Raw genomic sequence first — 20,770 nt, forward strand, 5'->3', positions numbered from 1 at the left:
TGGAATCTGTTTGGTCATCTGTGTGGAGTTTACATGTTCTCCCCGTGCGTGATGACCCTTTAGAGAAAGAAGACTTTCTTGGCATAGCACAAGAAAGTCTGACTCCCTCGCGTCCTTCCTTCAACAATGAGCTGATTTTTCCAACTCTTGTTTCAGGATAAACAAACTCTTTTTATGCAGCCCCAAAGAGTGTTGGCTCGCTAAACAATATGACTCGTGTTATCTACTCCTTAGGCAAGCAGGCACCTCCCTTTTAAAAATATTCAATTGTATGGTATGTACAGTAATAGTTAAGCAGAAACAAAGTTAAAAACAATCTCATGTAAAACATGGTAGCATGCAAATATTCGATATATTCCTTCACATCCTAATGCTGAACAATCACAATTACAAATTGTACACCATGGAGTCCCACCACTTTTGAGTGCTTATAATTTGTCATCATTGAGGGAAAAAAAAAAACAATCACTACGGTAATATGCCGATGTGCATGTGATGACCTTAACACTGGAAGCATAAAATTGGTGCCATACATTGTCAAAAATATAACCACATTACTGTTTGACTAAATGAAGCCTTTTGATCTGAACAGCATATTTTTAAACATGTGTCAAGGGAGGGCCGAGACACTGCCGGTTTTCTCTCCAGCAGGTGATTTAATTGATGAGCTCCTTCGCTCACTTTGAAGGTGTTGATCATTAAAATCGCCTGCTTTAGTGACGTACTGGAAAGAAAACCGGCAGTGTCTGGGCCCATCATGGCACGAGTTTGACACCCCTGGTTTAAAACAAAGAAACAACAGCGGATATCAGAGTGTCCAAAGTGCTGCCCGGGGGGCTGTTCTCATTGACCATAATTGTTGGCCTAGGGCGCACTGTAGAATTGTTTTTTTTTTTGTTTGTTTGTTTTGTTTTTACAAAAATCAGCCAAAAGAGGAAAACTACAGCAAAAGTCACAATTAAGTATATAACGTCTTAGAAGACTTTTTACAAAATAAAAATATACAAAAATGCCAAAGCGGCTGGACCGTATTCTTTGATTTTTCAGGATGCGGCCCTGCCTGGAAAAAGTTTGGACACCCCCGTCCTGTATGAACTCAATGACCTTGGCTGTCAATTCCGACTCCGGAGCAGCAGGTGGCGATAGTTGAACGAGCACTACCGCTAGACAAACCGGAAGAGGCACAGGGGGCGTCTGTATTGTCGGTGCGAGTCAGGGGCATTATTCCGCAACTGGGGTTAATGGCTAACCTAGTCCATTAGAATGTAAGTTTTACTTTTACATTCCATCATACATGTTTAGTGACAGTGAACAGAGACGAATAGTTTGGGTCTTTCTTCTTGTACGTCTTCCTTTCTGTGGCGAAAGAGCTAAGGCTAATAATCAGTAGTCTTATATTTATAGAAGACACTGCCACGGAACCACGATGCAAGAGGATTATTTGTGAAGAGAGCGCCCCATCCACGGTAAGCCAAACTAGCAATAAGTCCAAAGGCAGCTACTTACGTAAATCAAGTTGTTGCCGGCTGTCATTCTGGTTGCCTCTTGCCCTCCGAGCGCTGACAAGCTAGCTGGGCCTAGGAAAGTAACTGTAAATGACGCAATGACTAAATTGAATTAAAACTCGTGTTGTTACATTCTCATTTATTTGGGGTTAGTTTCAATCAGAACGAATGTTAAAAGCCGCTGATTGTCATAGCTGTATCAATTTGGCGGTGTCAGTAGTAATGTGTGCACAATTAATGTCCTCTGGCTGCTTATACAGCACCCATGTTCTTCAAATGTATGATATCATTGCACATATTTGGGCTCATATCATTTTAGAATAAGATCAGTGAAATAACAGGCATTTGGACTTTTATGACTTGAGTTTTAATGTTGTAACAAGAAGCGAATTCCCACTAATGCAGTCCTTTGTAGAGATGTGCGAGTCAGAGCGAGTCGTTCAAAACTCGAAAGTTTGTTACTGAATCGATAATTGTGGGTACTCGTGTCTGGTAACTCGTCCACTTACTCACCCCTTCTACCGCTCGTTAATTAAATAAGGAAACCAGGCAACATGCCATTAATTGTGCAATTTGTTACTCTATCTATATCAACGCATTAGCCCCGTCGAAAAGCAAGAGATCCGTTTCTTGTCTCAAATCAACTCTCCTTTACTTTTCCGGGTTTCACGGACTTGGGAGTGTTGACGAGCCTCTATAGCGCTCTTGCCGAAGTTGTTGCTCGCCCATGTGCTCTGTGACGGGCAACGAGCGTAATCGGATACCCGATTTATTTCAGCAAGTGACTCATAAGAACTCAAGTTAGCAAAAGGAATCGAGGTTGCCAGTACTAGTCCTTTGTTACGTGTCTGAAACCATCTGAAACAAGTGAAATAAATACACCACATGGTGGCACTGTTTTCAAGCACCAACGCTTGACCCCATAAATTGGATTGACTTGATACTTAAAGAATTACCACAAAATGTAAGCACATGTTTGTAGAATTTGAGTAGGATTGGTTGAAAATCATGATTCATTATGTTGTTGTAAATGTGTTCCGGTGCGAGGGGAGCTGAGTGGTGGGCGGACAAGTTGTGACGTCGGGGTTCAGAGTGGAGTTTTAGATTGTCGTGGGTTACGGCTGCAACGGTAGCCCATGTTTTTATTAGGGATGATTGCACCTATTGTGAGATAATTCAAACCTGCAATAAAAGTCTGTTGTTGTGGCAATCAAGTCTGGTGTTTGTATGTGTGCTTCTCTCTCACCGAACATTACAGTAAAATTACTAACACTAGTGACCAGTGTAGAATACCACATATCAAATGCGTCTTTTGAATGCCTTATACAGTCTTCCCTCACAACATCACGGTTCGAACATCGCTACCTCCCTCTATTGAGGTTTTTAATTAATAAATGATCGCTATTTTGTGGTTGACTATGGCTTATTATTACTCCAAAAATATTGAAAGAAAGTTATATGTAGTATTCTGCTCACTCGGCATCAGTAATCTTACAATTATAAGACTTTACTGTAGATTACATTACCTTAGCAGTGCATGTAATCCGCCATAGCCTGTCCAATGTGATCGAGTGGAAAAATAGTTATCCTCCCATTCCGTGTGGAAGTGGTATGTTTTTGGCTTCTTACTTTGTTCTTCTTCCCCGCTCCGTTTGAAACACTTCTTTAAGTTTAGAACAAATAAATTGGAGGCTAACTACTTAGCTCGGTAGCTTGTTATATGCTATGAGTGGTGTCCGTCTCTTATGTCCCTACGCAATACAGTACAGTTCAGCAATGTGGTGTAAAGAAAGAATAATAGGAGCGTAAAGGTGACTGTAGGGGTGTTATTTCATGTCTACAGGGCTCTAATAATGGTAAAGACACTATTTAGAGAGATTATTAATATTGAATCCTACTTTGCAGAAATTCACTTATTGCGGTCTTGTCTGGAACCAGTTAACCGCGATAAACGATTGCCGACTGTATTGGTAGGTTAGTCCATTTAGTCATTTTTATGCTTGGAAAATGCTTAATTTAGGTATAAAATGCATAAAATTTGCTTCAATATCCTTTTTTTTTTTTTTTTTTTACTAATAGGCCGTATTCAACCACACTAGCTAGATTTTTACTTACTATTCATTTATTAGTTATATATAAACTGTGAGAGTGAAGCTGTGGAATTTGAACTGCAAGGTGGTGAGTACTACAAATAATGTATCTTCCTTCATCTTGCGATTGACAGAACAATTAAAGGCTCTTCCACTAGATGGCAGAAGTTACCTAATTAACTTGCGGATGTACTTGTTGCCATTCATACAACAGTTTTGCTTGGTGGTGTGCGGTGTGTTTTCTAATATAAAATATGTGCCTTGGATCAATAAATGTTGGGAAACACACCACAAATGTCCTTTGCAATCAAACACCACAATGTGTCCTAATGTTTGACTGTGCTGCTTAGAGTAATTTTACAAGTTACGAATATAAAGTCGTTTCTTTTGCTGCTTCTTTTTCCAGTGCCATGTCTCTGGTTTTCCCCCGGCCAAACACTAACACCGTCCACGGCAAGAAGGATAAGAGACTGATGGCGGAGGTGAACGCATCACCCCTCAAGCATTTTGTCACAGCAAAGAAGAAGATTAATGGGATCTTTGAGCAGTTAGGGGCCTACATTAAGGAGAGTGCGTCATTTCTTGAAGGTAACCTTTTGGCTTGCTTTTTAATTTTAGGGCTACAAAACATCAAAGTAATACATTACATTGGAAGTCGTGAAAATAGAAATAACCTGTTCTAGGGTCAAACTGCTGAAATCTTTTAATATTATAAAAAATTCTTAAATGTAAATATAATTTAACCACTCCTGATACTAAAAGCCTCTTTTAACAAATGCCCCTGCTAGATGCTCACAAAAATGATGAGCTGGACCCAGTTACTACAGAAGAACAGGTCCAGGAGGTTCGGAGTTACCTTACTAAGGTAGCTGGGATTGGGGAAGTCCTTGCCCGGAGGCATATGAAGGTGGTGTTTTTTGGGAGGTATGTGTCTCTTTTCCTAAGTTGTTAAGGTCCTGCTTTCTGGAATGTCACCCTCAGCAATATGTGTGAACAATTGATGTTGCTTCAGTGTCTGAACAGAGGTTTGCGTTTTGTTTTGTAGGACGAGTAATGGGAAAAGCTCAGTGATCAACGCAATGTTATGTGACAAGGTGCTGCCTTCTGGAATTGGACACACCACCAACTGTTTCCTGAGGGTGGAGGGAACAGATGGAAATGAGGCCTTTATCCTTACTGAAGGCTCAGAGGAGAGGAAGAGCGTTAAGGTCAGTAAAACCGAGTGCATGCGGCTATCAGCATCAATTTGTCTTCACTACTCATGCATATTCTGTTTATGTCTCTTATTTCCAGACGGTGAATCAGCTAGCCCATGCTCTCCACCAGGATGAGAACCTAGATGCAGGCAGCTTGGTCTGTGTTATGTGGCCTAAAGCCAAGTGTGCTTTGCTAAGGGATGATCTGGTCTTGTTGGACAGGTCAGACAAAAACATTTATTGCAGACATACATTCGACAAGTTGTTTATGTAACACCTACATGTAATCCGTGATGATGTTAACCACAACTACTGTGAAATACTCGGGTCAGAAGTAGGAAGTTTGCTCTCTGTAAGCAAAATAAAAACAGTATTTACAAGGGGCGTAAGATCTCGCAAGATTAAAACATGACAAGATTTCTTGTTTGGCGAAAAGCTGTCTTGTGAGAACAGGGTAGCCAGAAGCCAATCAGACTGAGTTATGACATCGCTACTATGAATGATAATCTAGTGTAATATGGAAGTGGCAGTGACTGAGGCAGGATTGGAGCCGCACTTTAAGTGCTTTATGCAAACTTTAAAACTTGCAATCCAACCTACAGTGGGTACGGAAAGTATTCAGACCCCTTTAAATTTTTCACTCTTTGTGTCATTGAAGCATACTTATGACCATGTGATATTTCAGTTTTTCTTTTTTAATAAATTTGCAAGAATTTCTACATTCAAGATGGGGTGCTGAGTGTACATTAATGAGAAATAAAATGAACTTTTTTTGATTTTGGCAAACGGCTGCAATGACACAGAGAGTGAAAAATTTCAAGGGGTCTGAATACTTTGCGTATCCACTGTATCTGGTGTTGTCAGCGAGTGACGTGTGGCTGTTTTTTCCATTGGAGTTGAACAGCTGCGGCACCGTTGTAATGTCCAAGCAGAAGCTGTAGTGATTCTACATTTGATCAAATTATGTATAATTTGTCGGATTAAAACATGTAGGTGTTCTGACTTGTCTGCAACCTTAATCGCCGTTACCATTAATCACCATCAATATTAATAATGTTACTGTGGCGACCATAACTACGCTTCATAACACACATCATAGGGGATCCGTGTTAACAATATAGCGACCATAGCGAAAATGCATGCGTATTAAAAGCCCTGACGTAAATACACAAAGACAAGTAGATAAGACAAAAGAAGCGAGGTGGCATTGTTCAACTACAAGCTGGACCTATTAATGCCGACACCCCTATTGAAAAGCCAGCATTTCAAGAACGTTTGACAGACACTACAAATCGCCTGTGCGAAAATACATGTGACAAAGGCCAATTCCACAACCTTACAGAGCGAAAGATGACACATTAAAGAAATATTGCAGTATTATTATATATTACAAGTAGGGTGATCAAAAATAGTGTGTTTACAGCTGTGACTAATTTAGTTAATCAATTATGTTAAAATTTCTAGCATCATTAACCGTGCGCATCATGTCAAGCCACAATAGCGTCCCCACAGAGTCCCACCGAGTCAGCCGTTCTTTAGTAACTTTATTCTGACCTGAACATATCAACAGCAGTGCAATTCCAATGCACAAACACATCGCTAGTTCGCTCGTCCTAGGACCGACACTTCCTCCTTGTCACGAGACAGCGAGTTGCATTCACTGACACTCTGAAAATCACAAACGTCTTTATCATGCATGTATGTGTGGTCTAAATAAACAGAAAGACATAGAACAACAATAAGTGGATATTCTTATCTCTGACTAACGTAACTCTACACTCAAAATTAATTCAGCTTAAGTTACGTGGTGTCCTTGAACGCAACCCCTCATTCAAATGTTCTGTTACTATTAAAGAGACTAGCATTAGGCAATACAATTTTTAGACGTGGGGTATCTTTTAGCTTGATTTAAATTTTGAGTTCATTCTGAGCTGTTAATACATGCAATTATGGGTGTCCGATATTAGCGGCTACTGATAATTATCGGTATCGGGCCGATGCTGGCATAAATACGTGATTTTGGCCAACAACGGTATTGTTTTTTCCCCCCTACTATAAAAGCCAATACAGAGCTTTCAAGCTTGCAAATTTGCTACACTGCTAAACTTTGACTAACAACAAAGCACACAGTGAACTTACGAGCCTTCGACATGGTGGAGTGTGAGTGTGTGTGTGTGTGTGTGTGTGTGTGTTAGTTACCATTCCACACACTAGTCTTACTCGCGGTTCTTTTGAAAGAAAAAGCTAAAAAAAAAAAAACCCATCACACAGCAGCGTAATAGGTAGATAACAACAGACACTACCACGGAGTAATGCAGAATAACCGACATCTATGTGAGCTCTAAACATGTAACTTTGCGGCTATTTACAACAACAGTACAGCAAAGCACGCTGGGAAACCGGAAACTCTGCTGTCAAAACCATATAAGTAGACCTACGTCAGCGTCGCCGCCATATTGGATGTGGCAAGGCTGCACTGTAAGTGAATACAAGGAAATGTACTTCATAAAACACCTTTCTACAAAGAAATTTAAGTTAATGTCTCTCGTTAATACATTCACACACGCACTAATATACTTGGGGAAACAGTTGGGCACCAAAAACAATGTATTTGATCTTCTCAGATGGCTAAGATAAGAACTTTATTGATCCAACACAGTAGTCATTCACATTACATCAGCTATATAAAGTAGCGCCGAAAAACCATACACTGTGTGTGTGAAAGTTATCAAACAAAATAATAATCAGCAAATTCAAGTATTGTAAACGATATCCCTGTCACTAAAAATACATGAAATATTTCCAAAAATAACATAAATCAAGGCACAAGAAACACAAATGTATTCTTATATAAAATATGTAATACATGAATTATCTACTCAGAGGTGTGTGGAGTAGCCAACAAAACAACTGTACTCTTTATTTCTTTATTAATTTAAGAGTATTGCTACTTTACAACAGTTTTACTCAAGAAAAAGATATGTGATATTTACTATTGGTATCAATTGATATCGGAAATTGGGAGTTGGACAATATCGGTTTTGGGAAAAAAAGCCAATATCGGACAACCCTACATACAAATATATATAATTTTGTCCTGTCATTTATCTTTGTTGTTCATAAAATATAGAAAAAATGGCATGTTTCAAACATAGTGCAAAAGGTGATTAATCAGGATTAATGAATTAAAAAAAATTAAAAATTAAAAAATTAAAATTTCGAATCATTTGACTGCCCTAATTATAACTGGTATATTTGGTCTCAAAAATGTTGACAATAATATAGTTTTAGCGTCAATTTGTGGGACAAACGTTTCAAAACACACCTGCGTTGTTTTGTGACTCGGTGTAGTAAAAGTCTGTTTGTCCAGTCGTATCTTTTCATTGTACTTTTCTTAAAATGTATGTTAAAATATTGTCTCGTCTCACTTTTGTGTACCCAATCTCGTGCATAGTCTCGTCTTGTGACACCCCTAGTACACACACACACACACACACACACACACACACACACACACACACACACACACACACACTGTTTGCATTAGTTCAGGTTACTAAGTTAACTAAGTGTATGTATTCTTCTTTTTAAAAAAATCAGCCCAGGCATTGATGTGACCACAGAACTGGACAGCTGGATCGACAAGTTCTGCTTGGATGCCGATGTATTTGTACTTGTGGCAAACTCTGAGTCCACACTGATGCAGACGGTGAGAAAGCTGTGTGTTGCAATGACTTTCAGTGAAATGCTAATGTTTTGCTTCTGAGCACATGTCTTGATTGAACGATAATCGCCTGTGCAGGAGAAGTCTTTTTTTCACAAAGTCAACGAAAGACTTTCCAGTCCCAACATCTTCATCCTTAACAATCGCTGGGACGCCTCTGCCTCGGAACCTGAATACATGGAAGAGGTTAGTCAGGTGTACGGTACTTGTGTTATGAAATACTTGTGTAATTACAGTATTAGGCAGTGTCAAACATGAACGGAAATAAAATGTTCTTATTACAATGTGTATCATAGTATATTTGTTTACCAACCACTGCCAAGATCTCACACTATATACTATATAATGCATTAGTTATTAAAAAAGGGTGGCAATAATTAAAGTGAGTTATTATGAAAGTCTTTGCATGTTTTAAGTTATCTTTTTCCATCATCACAACATATTTTTGCCAGGAATGATTAACACTAGTGATAAATCTAGCCAAATATGATACTACTCTTGAGTGAGTCTTACTGTATATAATTGTACTATTACCACAGCATTTATTAATACCAAGACAGTAGTTTTATTAATTAATGAAATTGTGTTTTTTCTGTTCACATCACTAAAACATGTTTGTACTGCCAGGTGCGGCGACAGCATATGGACCGCTGTACCCATTTCCTGGTCCATGAGCTAGGCGTCGTGGACCAAGCTCAGGCCAGCGACCGCATCTTTTTTGTCTCTGCCAAGGAAGCTCTTCAGGCACGTGTGCAGAAAGCTCAAGGAATGCCCGAAACAGGTCAGATTTAGACATTGCACACAATTCAGTTTGATTAGTTTTAGTGGCAATCTCTTAACACTTACTTAGCAGTCCCTTGGGGGTGGGGAGTATTAAAAGTCATAAAGGGACGTAATTATTTACATATCAGTCAGAAAGGGATGAACTTCCAAGAAATTGCATTAGTCACAGCAATTGTCCTCAACAAGTGGATAATACATCACTGCTTACGAAGAACTGTACATGCTTCCAAAATGTATGAAAATATAAGACACGTCACGGCAGCAGCCAGGAGGTTTGGGTTACGGTGTAGGATGGCAAGACGGAAAAGAAATATAGTGCCCTCCAGAAGTATTGGAACAGTAAGGTCAATTTCTTTATTGTTGCTGTGGACTGAAAACATTTGGGTTTGACATCATAAGAACAACATTTCAGCTTTTATTTCTGGGTATTTGCACCTGGACTGGATGCACAGCTTAGAAGATAGCACGATTTGTTTGAACCCACCCATTCTTTATGTGAGCAAAAGATTTCTAATTCACAATTGCTTGTTTTTCACCCATGGACAGCTCTCTGGTTTTCATGTTGTTTTGACCTCTAAATGCTGTCTAAACAGGCAAAATGTATCCTACCCAATCTGAGAATGAGCGTAGACATTCAGTGCTATTTATTAATTGAATAAGCAATATAATATGATGACACAGCTGGGCAACAAAAGACACTCGACAGTCACACGTTCAATACTTTTGCTTAGACTGTGAGCTATGGCATCTCTATTGTGAATGATAGTACAGTTGTCCCTCATTCATAACGTCAATTGGTTCCAGACCTGAATCAATATTAATACATGGAATATTTTTATAGTTAGAGCATAGAAAACCAGTGTATGACCTTCTATAAATGTTTTTTAACATTTTTACAGAGCTGTAGACATGAAATAACACCCCTATAATCACCCCTACACCCGTATTACCAAATATAGTAGACATAAGCAATAATAAGACATAACAACTCACCGAAAGTTCCTGTTGTTGTAGTATCTCAAACATAACGAGGGTCGATCGCATGGCATTTAAAAAAATACAAAATAAAATTAAAATTAAATCACGATGGCTGTGATTTAAATCTGCATATTAATTTAATACCAAATTGAAGGGGAACGTTTCAACAATCATGATAAAGCAGTATCCTAAGTATAAAAACACCAAGACAAAAGCCAATATTAAGCCTAATTTTCTGGGGGAATTCCCACTCACAGTGACAGGTTTTCACTGCTGCGTGTGGGGGCACCGATATAAATGGAATCTTCAAGATTAAACACTCTTAATGCACTGAATAATCATCAAACGTACTTATTTATTGATGTAATGCACACAGAGCAGTGAACAACTCTCCTTTTTGCTTTCATGCTAACCACTAAACCACCGTGTGGTCCCATGCTTAAGTCATGCATGCAAAACATTTCAAATTGTGAATGTCATTGTCGCGTTCTTAAAAGTAAAGTTAAAATATCATCTCACCACGTGAAGCCAATATCGTGTATCGTCTCGTGAGTGGAGTGTATCGTGACACCCTTAGCATAAACAAATGTTCCAATAGCCAGTTGCAGACCCAAATCATCTCTATTCTAATACGTTTTGCTGTCCTGTTTCAGGTGGAGCACTTGCTGAGGGATTTCAAGCTAGAATGTTTGAATTTCAGAACTTTGAGAGGCGATTTGAGGTAAGACTAAGATGTGCAATCACTTTGAACCATTTCATAAGGGCATGCAAAAAAACCTACAGGCACCTTGCATCTAGCAGTTTTAGTTGTATTGCTAAGCCTTTAGGGCCTTTTTAATGTGAGGCAGAGTACTCTAATTTCCAGTGTATAAGCTGCACCGGACTATAAGTTGCATATGCCATGTGCTAAAATGGCATATTGTGGAGTGCACGAGTCCGCGAGGACCGGGTAGCTCTTTGTTTGACAGGAGCCAATCATGACCTATGAGAAGACTCAGAAAGAGCTTATCAACCCATTGAAAATCGCAAGGGGTCATACTCAATATAACAGAGGGAGGAGGCTCCCTCTGGTGGGCCGTGACAGCCGAATGAATCATGGAAGCTCCCCAGCAGCCATGGCCAATGAAATGCTTTGCTGGGAAGAAATGCATGATGGGAAGTTGTTAAAATTGTTGTTTTTTATTCTAAACTTGTATTGGTACTTGTATATTTCTTACCTACATTTTGAGTGTTAGGTTGCTGTGTGATGATTCTAGCATTCTTTCTAAGATGACGCTGTGAGTCAGACTGTTATAGTTAGTACAGTGTTCCCTCGCTTTATCACGGTTCACCTTTTGCGGTTTTGCAGATTTTTAAAGTGCTTTTTTTTTTTTTATTACAGCGTATGAACCCTTTTACAGGCCGAGCCTGTCCCTTTAAGAAGGATTGCATTGTGGGAAGTTTAGTGTCTCTCTCTTCCCTCTCTGTTTGTTTGCACCGCCAATTGTTTTCTGCGTCCTGATTGACTGTAGACCACATGTGTCAAACTCGTGCCCTGGAGGGCCGAGACGCTGCAGGTTTTCTCCAACCAGTTTCTTCAGCAGGTGATTTAATTGATACGCTCCTTCCGTCAAACTGAAGGTGTTGATCATTAAAATCACCTGCTTAAACTTGTGACTGGCTGGAAAGAAAACCTGCAGTGTCTCGGCCCTCCATGGCACGAGTTTGACACCCCTGCTGTAGACCATCGTCAGTCAATCTCCTTCGTGTCATCCTGCCATGTCTCCGGTGTCATCGCTTGCTTTACTAGCTTATAAATGAATATTCGGTTCGTCTGCAGCAATATGTTTTAACAAGGATACAAAAAGGTTACAGTATAGTGAAACCGCGCTAGGACGAAAAGGCACGATTACAGGAGTGAAATATGCGTGAGTGACTTAATCATTTCTTGTGTTGATCAATAAGGTTGATCATTAAAATTCAAACGAAGGTTTGAACTTTTTTGAGAGTGTTTAAAAAAGAGACAAATGTGAGAAAATGTTAATGCCTGTCTGAGAAAAGTGTATAAAGTGTATGATGAGGGGTTTTACAGCCTTAAAACATATAATAATTGTAAAAAAATGAAATTGGCTACTCGCGGATTTCACTTACTGCGGGCTATTTTGAGAACCTATCCCCCACGTTAAACGAGGGAACATTGTAATGACCTATGGGTTGACAAGCTCGTTGTGAGTTCCCATATAGCTCGTGATTGGATCCTGCCAAAGAAAGAGCTACCGTTTCCTCACTGACTCCTGAGCACCACAGTATTTCAACGACTGGTAGTAGTTTTGAAGTGAAGGAGATGTCACAAGATTAGAACATGGCCCTTATTGGCTGCACTGGAAAACAGTGCTTAGGAAAACAGTCGCGGCTTATACGCCGGAAATTATGGTCATTTTTAGGTTCCAGTAGTGGTGAAATCTGTATCAAATGAATGAGTAAACCAATGTCGTACATTGTAAAAGTGGTAAGTACAGTATGAATAGGTAGTAGTAGTAAGTATGATTAAGTAACTCCAAATGCATTGAATATTATTGGGTATTCAATCATTCATGCGCATCCCTGTTCTTGTGTGCTGACATTTGTCTGTGGATGTGGACGTGGCTGTGGGTGTGTATAGGAGTGCATCTCGCAGTCAGCAGTGAAGACTAAGTTTGAGCAGCACACAGTGCGTGCCAAGCAAATCTCTGAAGCCTTGCGGCACATCATGGATGCAGTACACATTGCTGCACAAGAGCAAAGGTGAGCCTGGCGTTACTTCCCCACATCAGGAAATACTACTTGGATTTGTTTGATTGATAGAAACTGTCACTGATTTGTATTCATTTGAAACAAACTACAATTTACACAGTTACATTATTACAGTTGTGATACCACTGTGCTGAAACACATATTATGTAAGATAATTTACATTTGTGATGTTCGTTTTTAGGGTTTACTGTCTTGAGACCAAAGAAGACCGCCAGGATCGACTGGAGTTTATAGACAGGCAGCTGGACTTGTTGAGTATGGACTGTAAGACCAAGATCAAGAAGATCACAGAGGAGGTGGAGAGGCAGGTGATTATCAATATGCTGCTGCTGCTTTTGGTTACTTGCAAATGTTGAGCCACCTCGGTTAATAAAATGTAAACAAGATTGTCTACAAAGGAGAATAGATCAGACTGTCCATGATAGCAAAATGCTATCCATACTTGTGAGTTTCTGGTGGACTGTCACTGTGTCACCGTCATTGGTATTTTGAATATGGCTCCATCCATTTGCTTTTTTCTGTGCTCTTTACACTGAGCCGTGTAAAAAGGTGGCAATATTCTATTGCAACCTTCCAGAGAATGAGCTTCCAAGGCATCACCAGGCTTCCATGTTTAGTTATTCAGATAGATAGATAGATAGATAGATAGATAGATACCGCATTGATGTCCAAGACAAATTCACATTTCCAGCAGCTGTGCAAAAATGTCATAATGAACTTAATCGCTTAAATCACAAAATGAAATTAAACAACCCAGGCAAGACGTGAGAGACACGAAAAATAAGAAATAGAATAAGAATAAGTAAGAAAGAATAAGATCACGTCAAATTTGTAGTGCAATAATACATCATGAATAATAATAATAATACATCACAATAGTAATACATCAACATTTATTTTGAAAGAGCAATTAAACAGCAGACTTCTGTCTGAGATTGCCACTTTTGAAATGACATGCTAGGCTAAATGTAGTCCATACCTGTCAGACATCAGTGCTAGCATGTACCGCAGTAGTTGATGTCAAACAAATAAAAGAAAACTCATCCACAAAGTCGAGCCTGGAGAAGATTACGTTTCATGCATGTTCTGTGCTTCTTCTCAGGTGTCTAATTGCATGGCAGAAGAAATCAGGAAGCTCAACATTCTGGTGGATGATTTTCACATGGACTTCCACCCGGCGCCGGTGGTCCTTAAGGTCTACAAAAAAGTGAGTGCCAACAAGTTTTCAACAGTTCTTTGTTGTTGTCTTCCATAATCCAATTTCATTATGAATTGAGGTCAGTAAATCTGGTTGTTGGATGAATCTGGGGGGAAAAAAACAAACAACTGACAACACACTAAATGGCACAATACCCACACAGTAAAAATTCACTTCACAAATGTTTTTTTTTTTTTTGCTAGGAACTCCACCGGCATGTAGAAGAGTGTTTGGGCAAGAACATGTCAGAGAGATGCTCCACCACAATCAGCAGCGCTCTTCAAGCCACACAGGCAGACATGATTGGTAACAGGAGTTTAGCTGCTTTGACCCTAGTAATTGTTCTAGGTTGTTGCCGATAACTTCCAAGGTTTGTAAAAGAATATACATACAGTGCAACATCCAGAGTTGAATGCCCTTGAACTTGGAATTTGTCCAAAATGTCCTGGAAAGTGCACCCCTAAAGCAACGACATCAGCATATCTCGTGAAAGTTCTGCAAATCTTGTGTGTGTGCTTTTTTTTTTTTTTTTTTTCAACCTTTTCTTATTTGCACACGAGATTAAGTTCGAGCTTCAAAGGTCCGCTTTATTTCAATTAGTCAAAACTCTAAACTGAACTAAACGCATTATAATCTTTCGTCTCCGTGTGTCCATGCAGAGGGTCTGAAGCCTCTTCTTCCCAGCTCAGTGAGAGAGCAGGTGGACAAACTGGTCCCTCGCCAGTGCTTCAGTCTTAATTATGATCTGGCTTGCGACAAGCTGTGCAGTGACTTCCAGGAAGATATCAGCTTCCACTTCTCTTTGGGTTGGACGATGCTAGTCAACCGCTTTCTTGGGCCCAAGAACACACGACGAGCCCTCATGGGCTACAGTGACCAGGTAATCCCAACTACAACACATTTGAGGATGCACGCGCAAAATAGCCATTCAAACAGTAAAACAATGTGAATCATTTGAAAATACCTTTTTTTATTTTGCCAATTTTGGATTGATATTAAATGTCAATTCCATGCTGTCAGCTGGCGTTAGTTGTATTATGTTATTGTAACCGGTAAGATTTGAAAAGGATTACAGTTTATAAAGTTTTAGAATATGGGTGATGTTTTGCGGCTCCAAACTAAATTTCAGGAGACCAAATGGCTCTTAATGGTAACAATTATTCCAAAGTCAGATGGTCAAGATTGGCCTGCAGGGGGCGCGCTTGGCTAAGCTTTACCTGATAAAAGTGAGCAACTGCTTCCCCACCGGGTGGCAGTGTAGGCTGCCCTTGTAGCTTTCTGTCGCTCTCTTGAAGTGTAAAATGAATTCAGTTTTCATTTGTTTGCTGTCCTCAATCACCCCCTAATTCAACCAGGGGTTTGTGCTGATTTTACAAGTCATTTATTACAGGCGTGTTACTATTGAATGAGTAACGTTAAAATACAATTCAATACAACAAACACTGAATGGAAAAGAGATGCAACTTTGGTCAATTTGGTGGTCCTTTGATCCCAACGACTTCGCATGAAAGTAGAGCTGAAGTGTCAAGTTTTTATTAGCTACCAACAGATGTTATCTACAAGGATTATTCTGTGTTTCATATTCTTCATGATTCATTTGGAGGGTTTTTCTTTTTTGTAACAATCACCGAGTCAAGATGTGCCACTTCCACCCATGAAGGAGAAGAACTATTTCATCTGTTGTTACCGTTGTTTCAAAATGTAAAACATTTTACAGGACTTTTTATATTCGCTGTAATAACATTCTACTTCTTACGACATTTTTCTGGTTATAATTTAATTTATTTATCGTCTTAAACTTTCTTGATTTTTATTTCTGGATTTATTATGACTGTGCTGTTGACCTCTTGGCCAGGTCACCCTAGTAAATGAGATCTTGATCTCAATGGGATTTATCTGGTTAAATAAAGGTTAAAAAGAATAATTCTATCTAACGCAGTAATTCAAACCTGCCGCTAAGTGCTCATAAAGTATAAAAACATGACTTTAAGCCAGCACGGAGTAGCATACAGTAAAAGTGAAAAGAAACCAAATAAACAGGTTGTCTTACGATTTGAAATGTTATTTTTCCTTGGTGTGATTTAAGAACCAATTGTTAAATTAATTGTCTCCTCCTCCAGATTCCTCGATCCATGGCACTTACGCCGGTCAGCACCAGCATGCCTCCATTCCCACAAAACTCCATGACCCAGGAGGAGCTGATGGTCTCCATGGTGACTGGACTTGCCTCCGTCACATCGCGTACCTCCATGGGTGTCCTTGTAGTTGGTGGTGTGGTGAGGACACAGTCTCTGATCAAATCATCGAAACAAACATTGATCGCAACAATTAATGCGCAAAATTGCTCACGTGTTGTGTGTGCGTGCGTGTGCGCAGATCTGGAAGGCTGTGGGCTGGCGTCTGATTGCATTGTCCGTGGGTCTCTACGGTCTTCTTTTCATCTATGAGCGCCTCACCTGGACGACAAAGGCCAAAGAGCGTGCGTTCAAAAGACAGTTTGTTGACTACGCCAGTGAGAAGTTGCAGCTTATTGTCAGCTACACAGGATCCAACTGCAGCCACCAAGTTCAGCAGTGAGCGCTTGCACTGTACACCTTACACCTCAGTGTGTTGGGATTACCTTTAATCATTCTTTGTGGTCCCTTTTGTGTGTCTGTGAATATTAGAGAGCTAGCCGGGGTGTTTGCTCAGCTCTGCCAGCAGGTAGACGTGACCCGGCAGAATCTTGAAGATGAGATCACTGACATGAATGGCAAGATTGAGCTGTTGGACTCCATGCAGAGCAAAGCTAAGTTGCTGCGGTAAGGACACAGAGCGTACAAAACATTCTAGTTATTAACATGAAACGCTTGGACCCGGTTTACGCCGATGAATAAATTGCGCTAGTGGTCAAGTCAGTTTTATTTCTACAGTGCACCTTATGTGAAGGAGCTTAACACATGCAGCAAGTCTACAACCACACTCCACATACAGTACGCAAAAAGAAAAGCAACTTAACCCCACGAGAGCAAGTAATTATAGGAAGAAATCTAAGGAAGAACACTCGGGTCTGCTCAACTGCTGCACCAGTCACCAAACAGATCACACTTTCATCAGGATCACATTTGAATTTGTGACTTCACTTGCGATCTCAACATGAGCCAAAAATGGATTCTCATTCTTCAATTTTGGTGAAGAGATGGAACAGTTCATAGTATAAGCATCAGCCTGAAGGAAAACTGCACTTAAAAAAAAAATAAAATAAAAAATGCCCATCATCCACAATTCTTATGTGAGACATGAACACACGTCTTTCTCTGGTCTGTGCGTTCTAAAGATACAAAAAGAGACGGCTAAAAATGCACGTAATGGGACACACCTATGCTGCCTACAAAGGCCGCTCTTAAAACGCCTCCAAAAACCTCCCACAAAGTTTTATGTGAGCCTAGTTCTGGTCGGTTTTCATTGTGGAGGAAAGTAGTTCCGGCTAGTTGCCGGGGGGTCTCTTGAGTTAAGCGTTCTGCTTCTCAAAACAATATGCGTTCAAAAGAGTAACATGTTTGCATCACAACACGGTTGGCCACAAAAAAAGTCAGACCTCTCAATCGCATATTGGAACTACTTTCCTCCACAACGAAAACCGACCAGGAACAAAGTCACTACACTTCTTATTGGTATATCATACAACTTCATGTCAAGAAATTCGAACTATACCTTTAACTTTTCCAAACTCAAAAACAAAAACAGCAGCAGCAGTAGCGGCAGCGGCAGCGGCAGCTCCAATATGTAGCTTTACTTTTAGGTAGTGGCCCGAGATATTGAGAGCGCGGCGCAGACACGCGGCGCTGACTTTTTATATCTTTAGAAGTCACAGAAAAGAGACATATGTGTTCATGTCTCACATAAGGATTGTGGATGATGGGCAAATTTTAAAAAGAGAAAAACAAAGTGCAGTTTTCCTTTAAGTAGTTTAAGAGCACTGCGCTAACTCTATTATTGGAGCCTATCTATATTGTGGAACGACTTTTATGGTACATACAGTATATGCAAACAGTATCACAAGCAAGTAGATTTTCCCAAATAAATGAATAAGAATGTCGAATAGTAATATAGCTCATTTAGCTAACTCTGTAATGGACAAATACATATAAGAAATGAATAAATAAAGGTGTAAAACAGAGACATCGTATAACAGACTTTGTAAAAGGGAACTGAGGATGATTTTTTTTTGCCTGACAAATATTAAGCAGTTTCTGTTGACATGTAGAGATGCCTCACTTCACACTAAGCCGCTGTAAAATTCCCATGAAGAAACTTTGTATTCTCTTGTGTTAGGAACAAGGCGGGCTGGCTGGACAGCGAGCTCAACATGTTCACGCAGCAGTACCTTCACCACAGCAAGTAAATCTGACACAGCATTCGCCTGAGAAACTGAACAAGACAGAAACATTTGGCATATCTAGTAAATGTTTTGCCCTAGCCTGCCAACAGTCCTATGAGATTCTTATTTATTGAAGTATATAATGCATCAGGTACACTAACGTAACAGCGTGATATAAGTCATAGCTTAGCTGGCGAATGCGATGCTCTTTTTTGTTACTTTGGCTCTGTAAATACGACGAAACATGGACTGCCGTGAACGAACTGAAGGAGTTCTGACTGACTTGGAACACATCTTGTAGATGAACAAAATGGAGGGAGGGAAAGGGATGATTTTCATTTCTTATGTGAGGTATTCCTGCCATTAATGTATGTAAAGACAGAAGCTGAGGAAAGTCTTGTGCTCATCTGCAATTGGCCACATGGGTCACGCAAGACAAAGGTAACAACAGGTAAATATAAATATCACAAAAAGGGGTTTATCCAGTGTCTGCATTTACTAAGAGTCACGGGAGAGCTATTAAGGGAAAATGTAGAACAGCTCCGAATGCTTGAAACATTGAGGAAATTACCCCTACAACTTTTACTTGTTGGTCTTTTTCAGTATACAACAGCAATGCTCACCTAAAAAACATAATTCAGCAGTCCGAAAGTGACTTGGACAAACTATGCTAACGTCTTAACAAGCAAAATACCACTTTCCCCCCCGCCTGTTGTGGATTCATGCACAGTTGGTTGGCTAGCAGACAGATAGATTACTCTTGCCAGCTTCTGTCAGTAGATGGGATTCCATTTGTTGGCTTGATTTTGTGTGTGTGTGTACATATACGGTATATATTTAAAAAATGGGCAGGTTGTATTTCTCCTCTTGGATGTAAACTTGGAGTATGAAATGATATTGCACATATCAAAAGAGATTTGTTCACAATTAAAGGAAACTGCACTCTGACACAACTGAATCCGTACACTTTTTGGAGAAAATGGCACTCTGAACGAAAGTGAATATGGAAGAAAATAGGATGTTGCATTAATAGAATGGTTATCTTTTAGCTGATATAAGGTGGCAAAAGGTTTGTTCACCATTGTAAATACAGTATACCCTAAAAAGGAATACCCTTTTTCAGTGTAGGCAAATTATAATGGTCTCGAAGGCTAGAAGGTACCTGGAACCTTTTGGAATTTAGTTCATCCATCCATTTTCTATGTCGCTTATCCTCATTAGGGGCACGGGAGTATGCTGGAGCCTATCACAGCTGACTTTGGGCGACAGGCGGGTACACCCTGGACTGGTCGCCAGCCAATCGCAGGGCACATATAGACAAACAACCATTCACGCTCACATTTACGCTCACGCCAATTTACCGAACATGCATGTTTTTGGAATGTGGGAGGAAACCCACACACGCATGGGGAGAACATGCAAACTCCACACAGAGATGCCCAAGCGGACATCGAACGCAGGTCTTCCTGATATCCTGACTGTGTGGCCAACATGCTAACCACTCGGCCACCGTCATTAGTCAAAATTGATGGATACAAATCATTTGGAAACTGTTAACCCCCCCCCCCCCCCAAAAAAAAACGGGTATACAGTAATACCTCGCCATTTAACACTTCAAATTTCACAGCTTCACCCTTTTTTCCAAACTATATGAATAAATCATTCTCTTTCGTGATTGAATACAGCCTTTTTTCATTCCATTTTCTTCCACTTATCCGGGTCCGGGACGCGGGGGCAGCAGTCTCAGTATGGGAGTCCAGGCTTTCCGGTCCCCGGCCACCTCTTCCAGTTCCACCAGGAAGACCCCAAGTAACATAATCCCTCCAACATGTCCTCGGTCTACCCTGGGGCCTTCTCCTGGCTGGGCAAGCCTGGTACACCTCACCAGGGAGGCGTCTGGACCAGAGAGGAGCCACTTCAACTGGCTCCTCTCGATGTGAAGGAGCAGCGGCTCTACTCTGAGGTCCTCCCGGATGACCGAGCTCCTCACCCTATCTCTTAGGGTGATTCCAGCCAACCTACAGAGGAAGCTCATTTCAGCCGCTTGTATCCGTGATCTCTTTCTTTTGGTCACGACCCAACGCTCATGACCGTAGGTGAGGGTGGGAAAATAGATCAACCGGTAAATTGAGAGCTTTGTCTTCCGGCTCAGCTCTCTCTTCAC

The 20,770-nt window shown here is 40.3% G+C and overlaps 1 protein-coding gene across 2 annotated transcripts; it reads left to right on the forward strand.

The window, feature by feature from the left end:
• Window positions 1-1,166: 1,166 nt before the first annotated feature.
• mfn2 (mitofusin 2) lies at window positions 1,167-19,839 on the forward strand. 2 transcript variants are annotated; one of them, XM_054795134.1, is made up of 19 exons: window positions 1,167-1,265; window positions 1,405-1,466; window positions 4,002-4,183; window positions 4,384-4,519; window positions 4,641-4,803; window positions 4,889-5,013; window positions 8,392-8,500; window positions 8,594-8,701; window positions 9,143-9,296; window positions 10,930-10,997; window positions 12,918-13,039; window positions 13,230-13,356; window positions 14,151-14,255; window positions 14,450-14,552; window positions 14,906-15,126; window positions 16,367-16,522; window positions 16,623-16,819; window positions 16,913-17,047; window positions 18,561-19,839. In XM_054795134.1, the coding sequence occupies exons 3-19, from the start codon at window positions 4,006-4,008 to the stop codon at window positions 18,628-18,630; spliced, it is 2,277 nt and encodes a 758-aa protein (XP_054651109.1). In that variant the 5' UTR covers window positions 1,167-1,265; window positions 1,405-1,466; window positions 4,002-4,005; the 3' UTR covers window positions 18,631-19,839. The 2 variants fall into 2 exon arrangements, with proteins under 2 accessions (XP_054651109.1, XP_054651099.1); XM_054795124.1 differs by having other exon boundaries at window positions 1,173-1,265; window positions 1,391-1,466.
• The last annotated feature ends 931 nt before the right edge of the window (window positions 19,840-20,770 follow it).

This window comes from Dunckerocampus dactyliophorus, chromosome 1, assembly GCF_027744805.1.
Source record: "Dunckerocampus dactyliophorus isolate RoL2022-P2 chromosome 1, RoL_Ddac_1.1, whole genome shotgun sequence".
Taxonomy (NCBI): Eukaryota; Metazoa; Chordata; class Actinopteri; order Syngnathiformes; family Syngnathidae; genus Dunckerocampus; species Dunckerocampus dactyliophorus.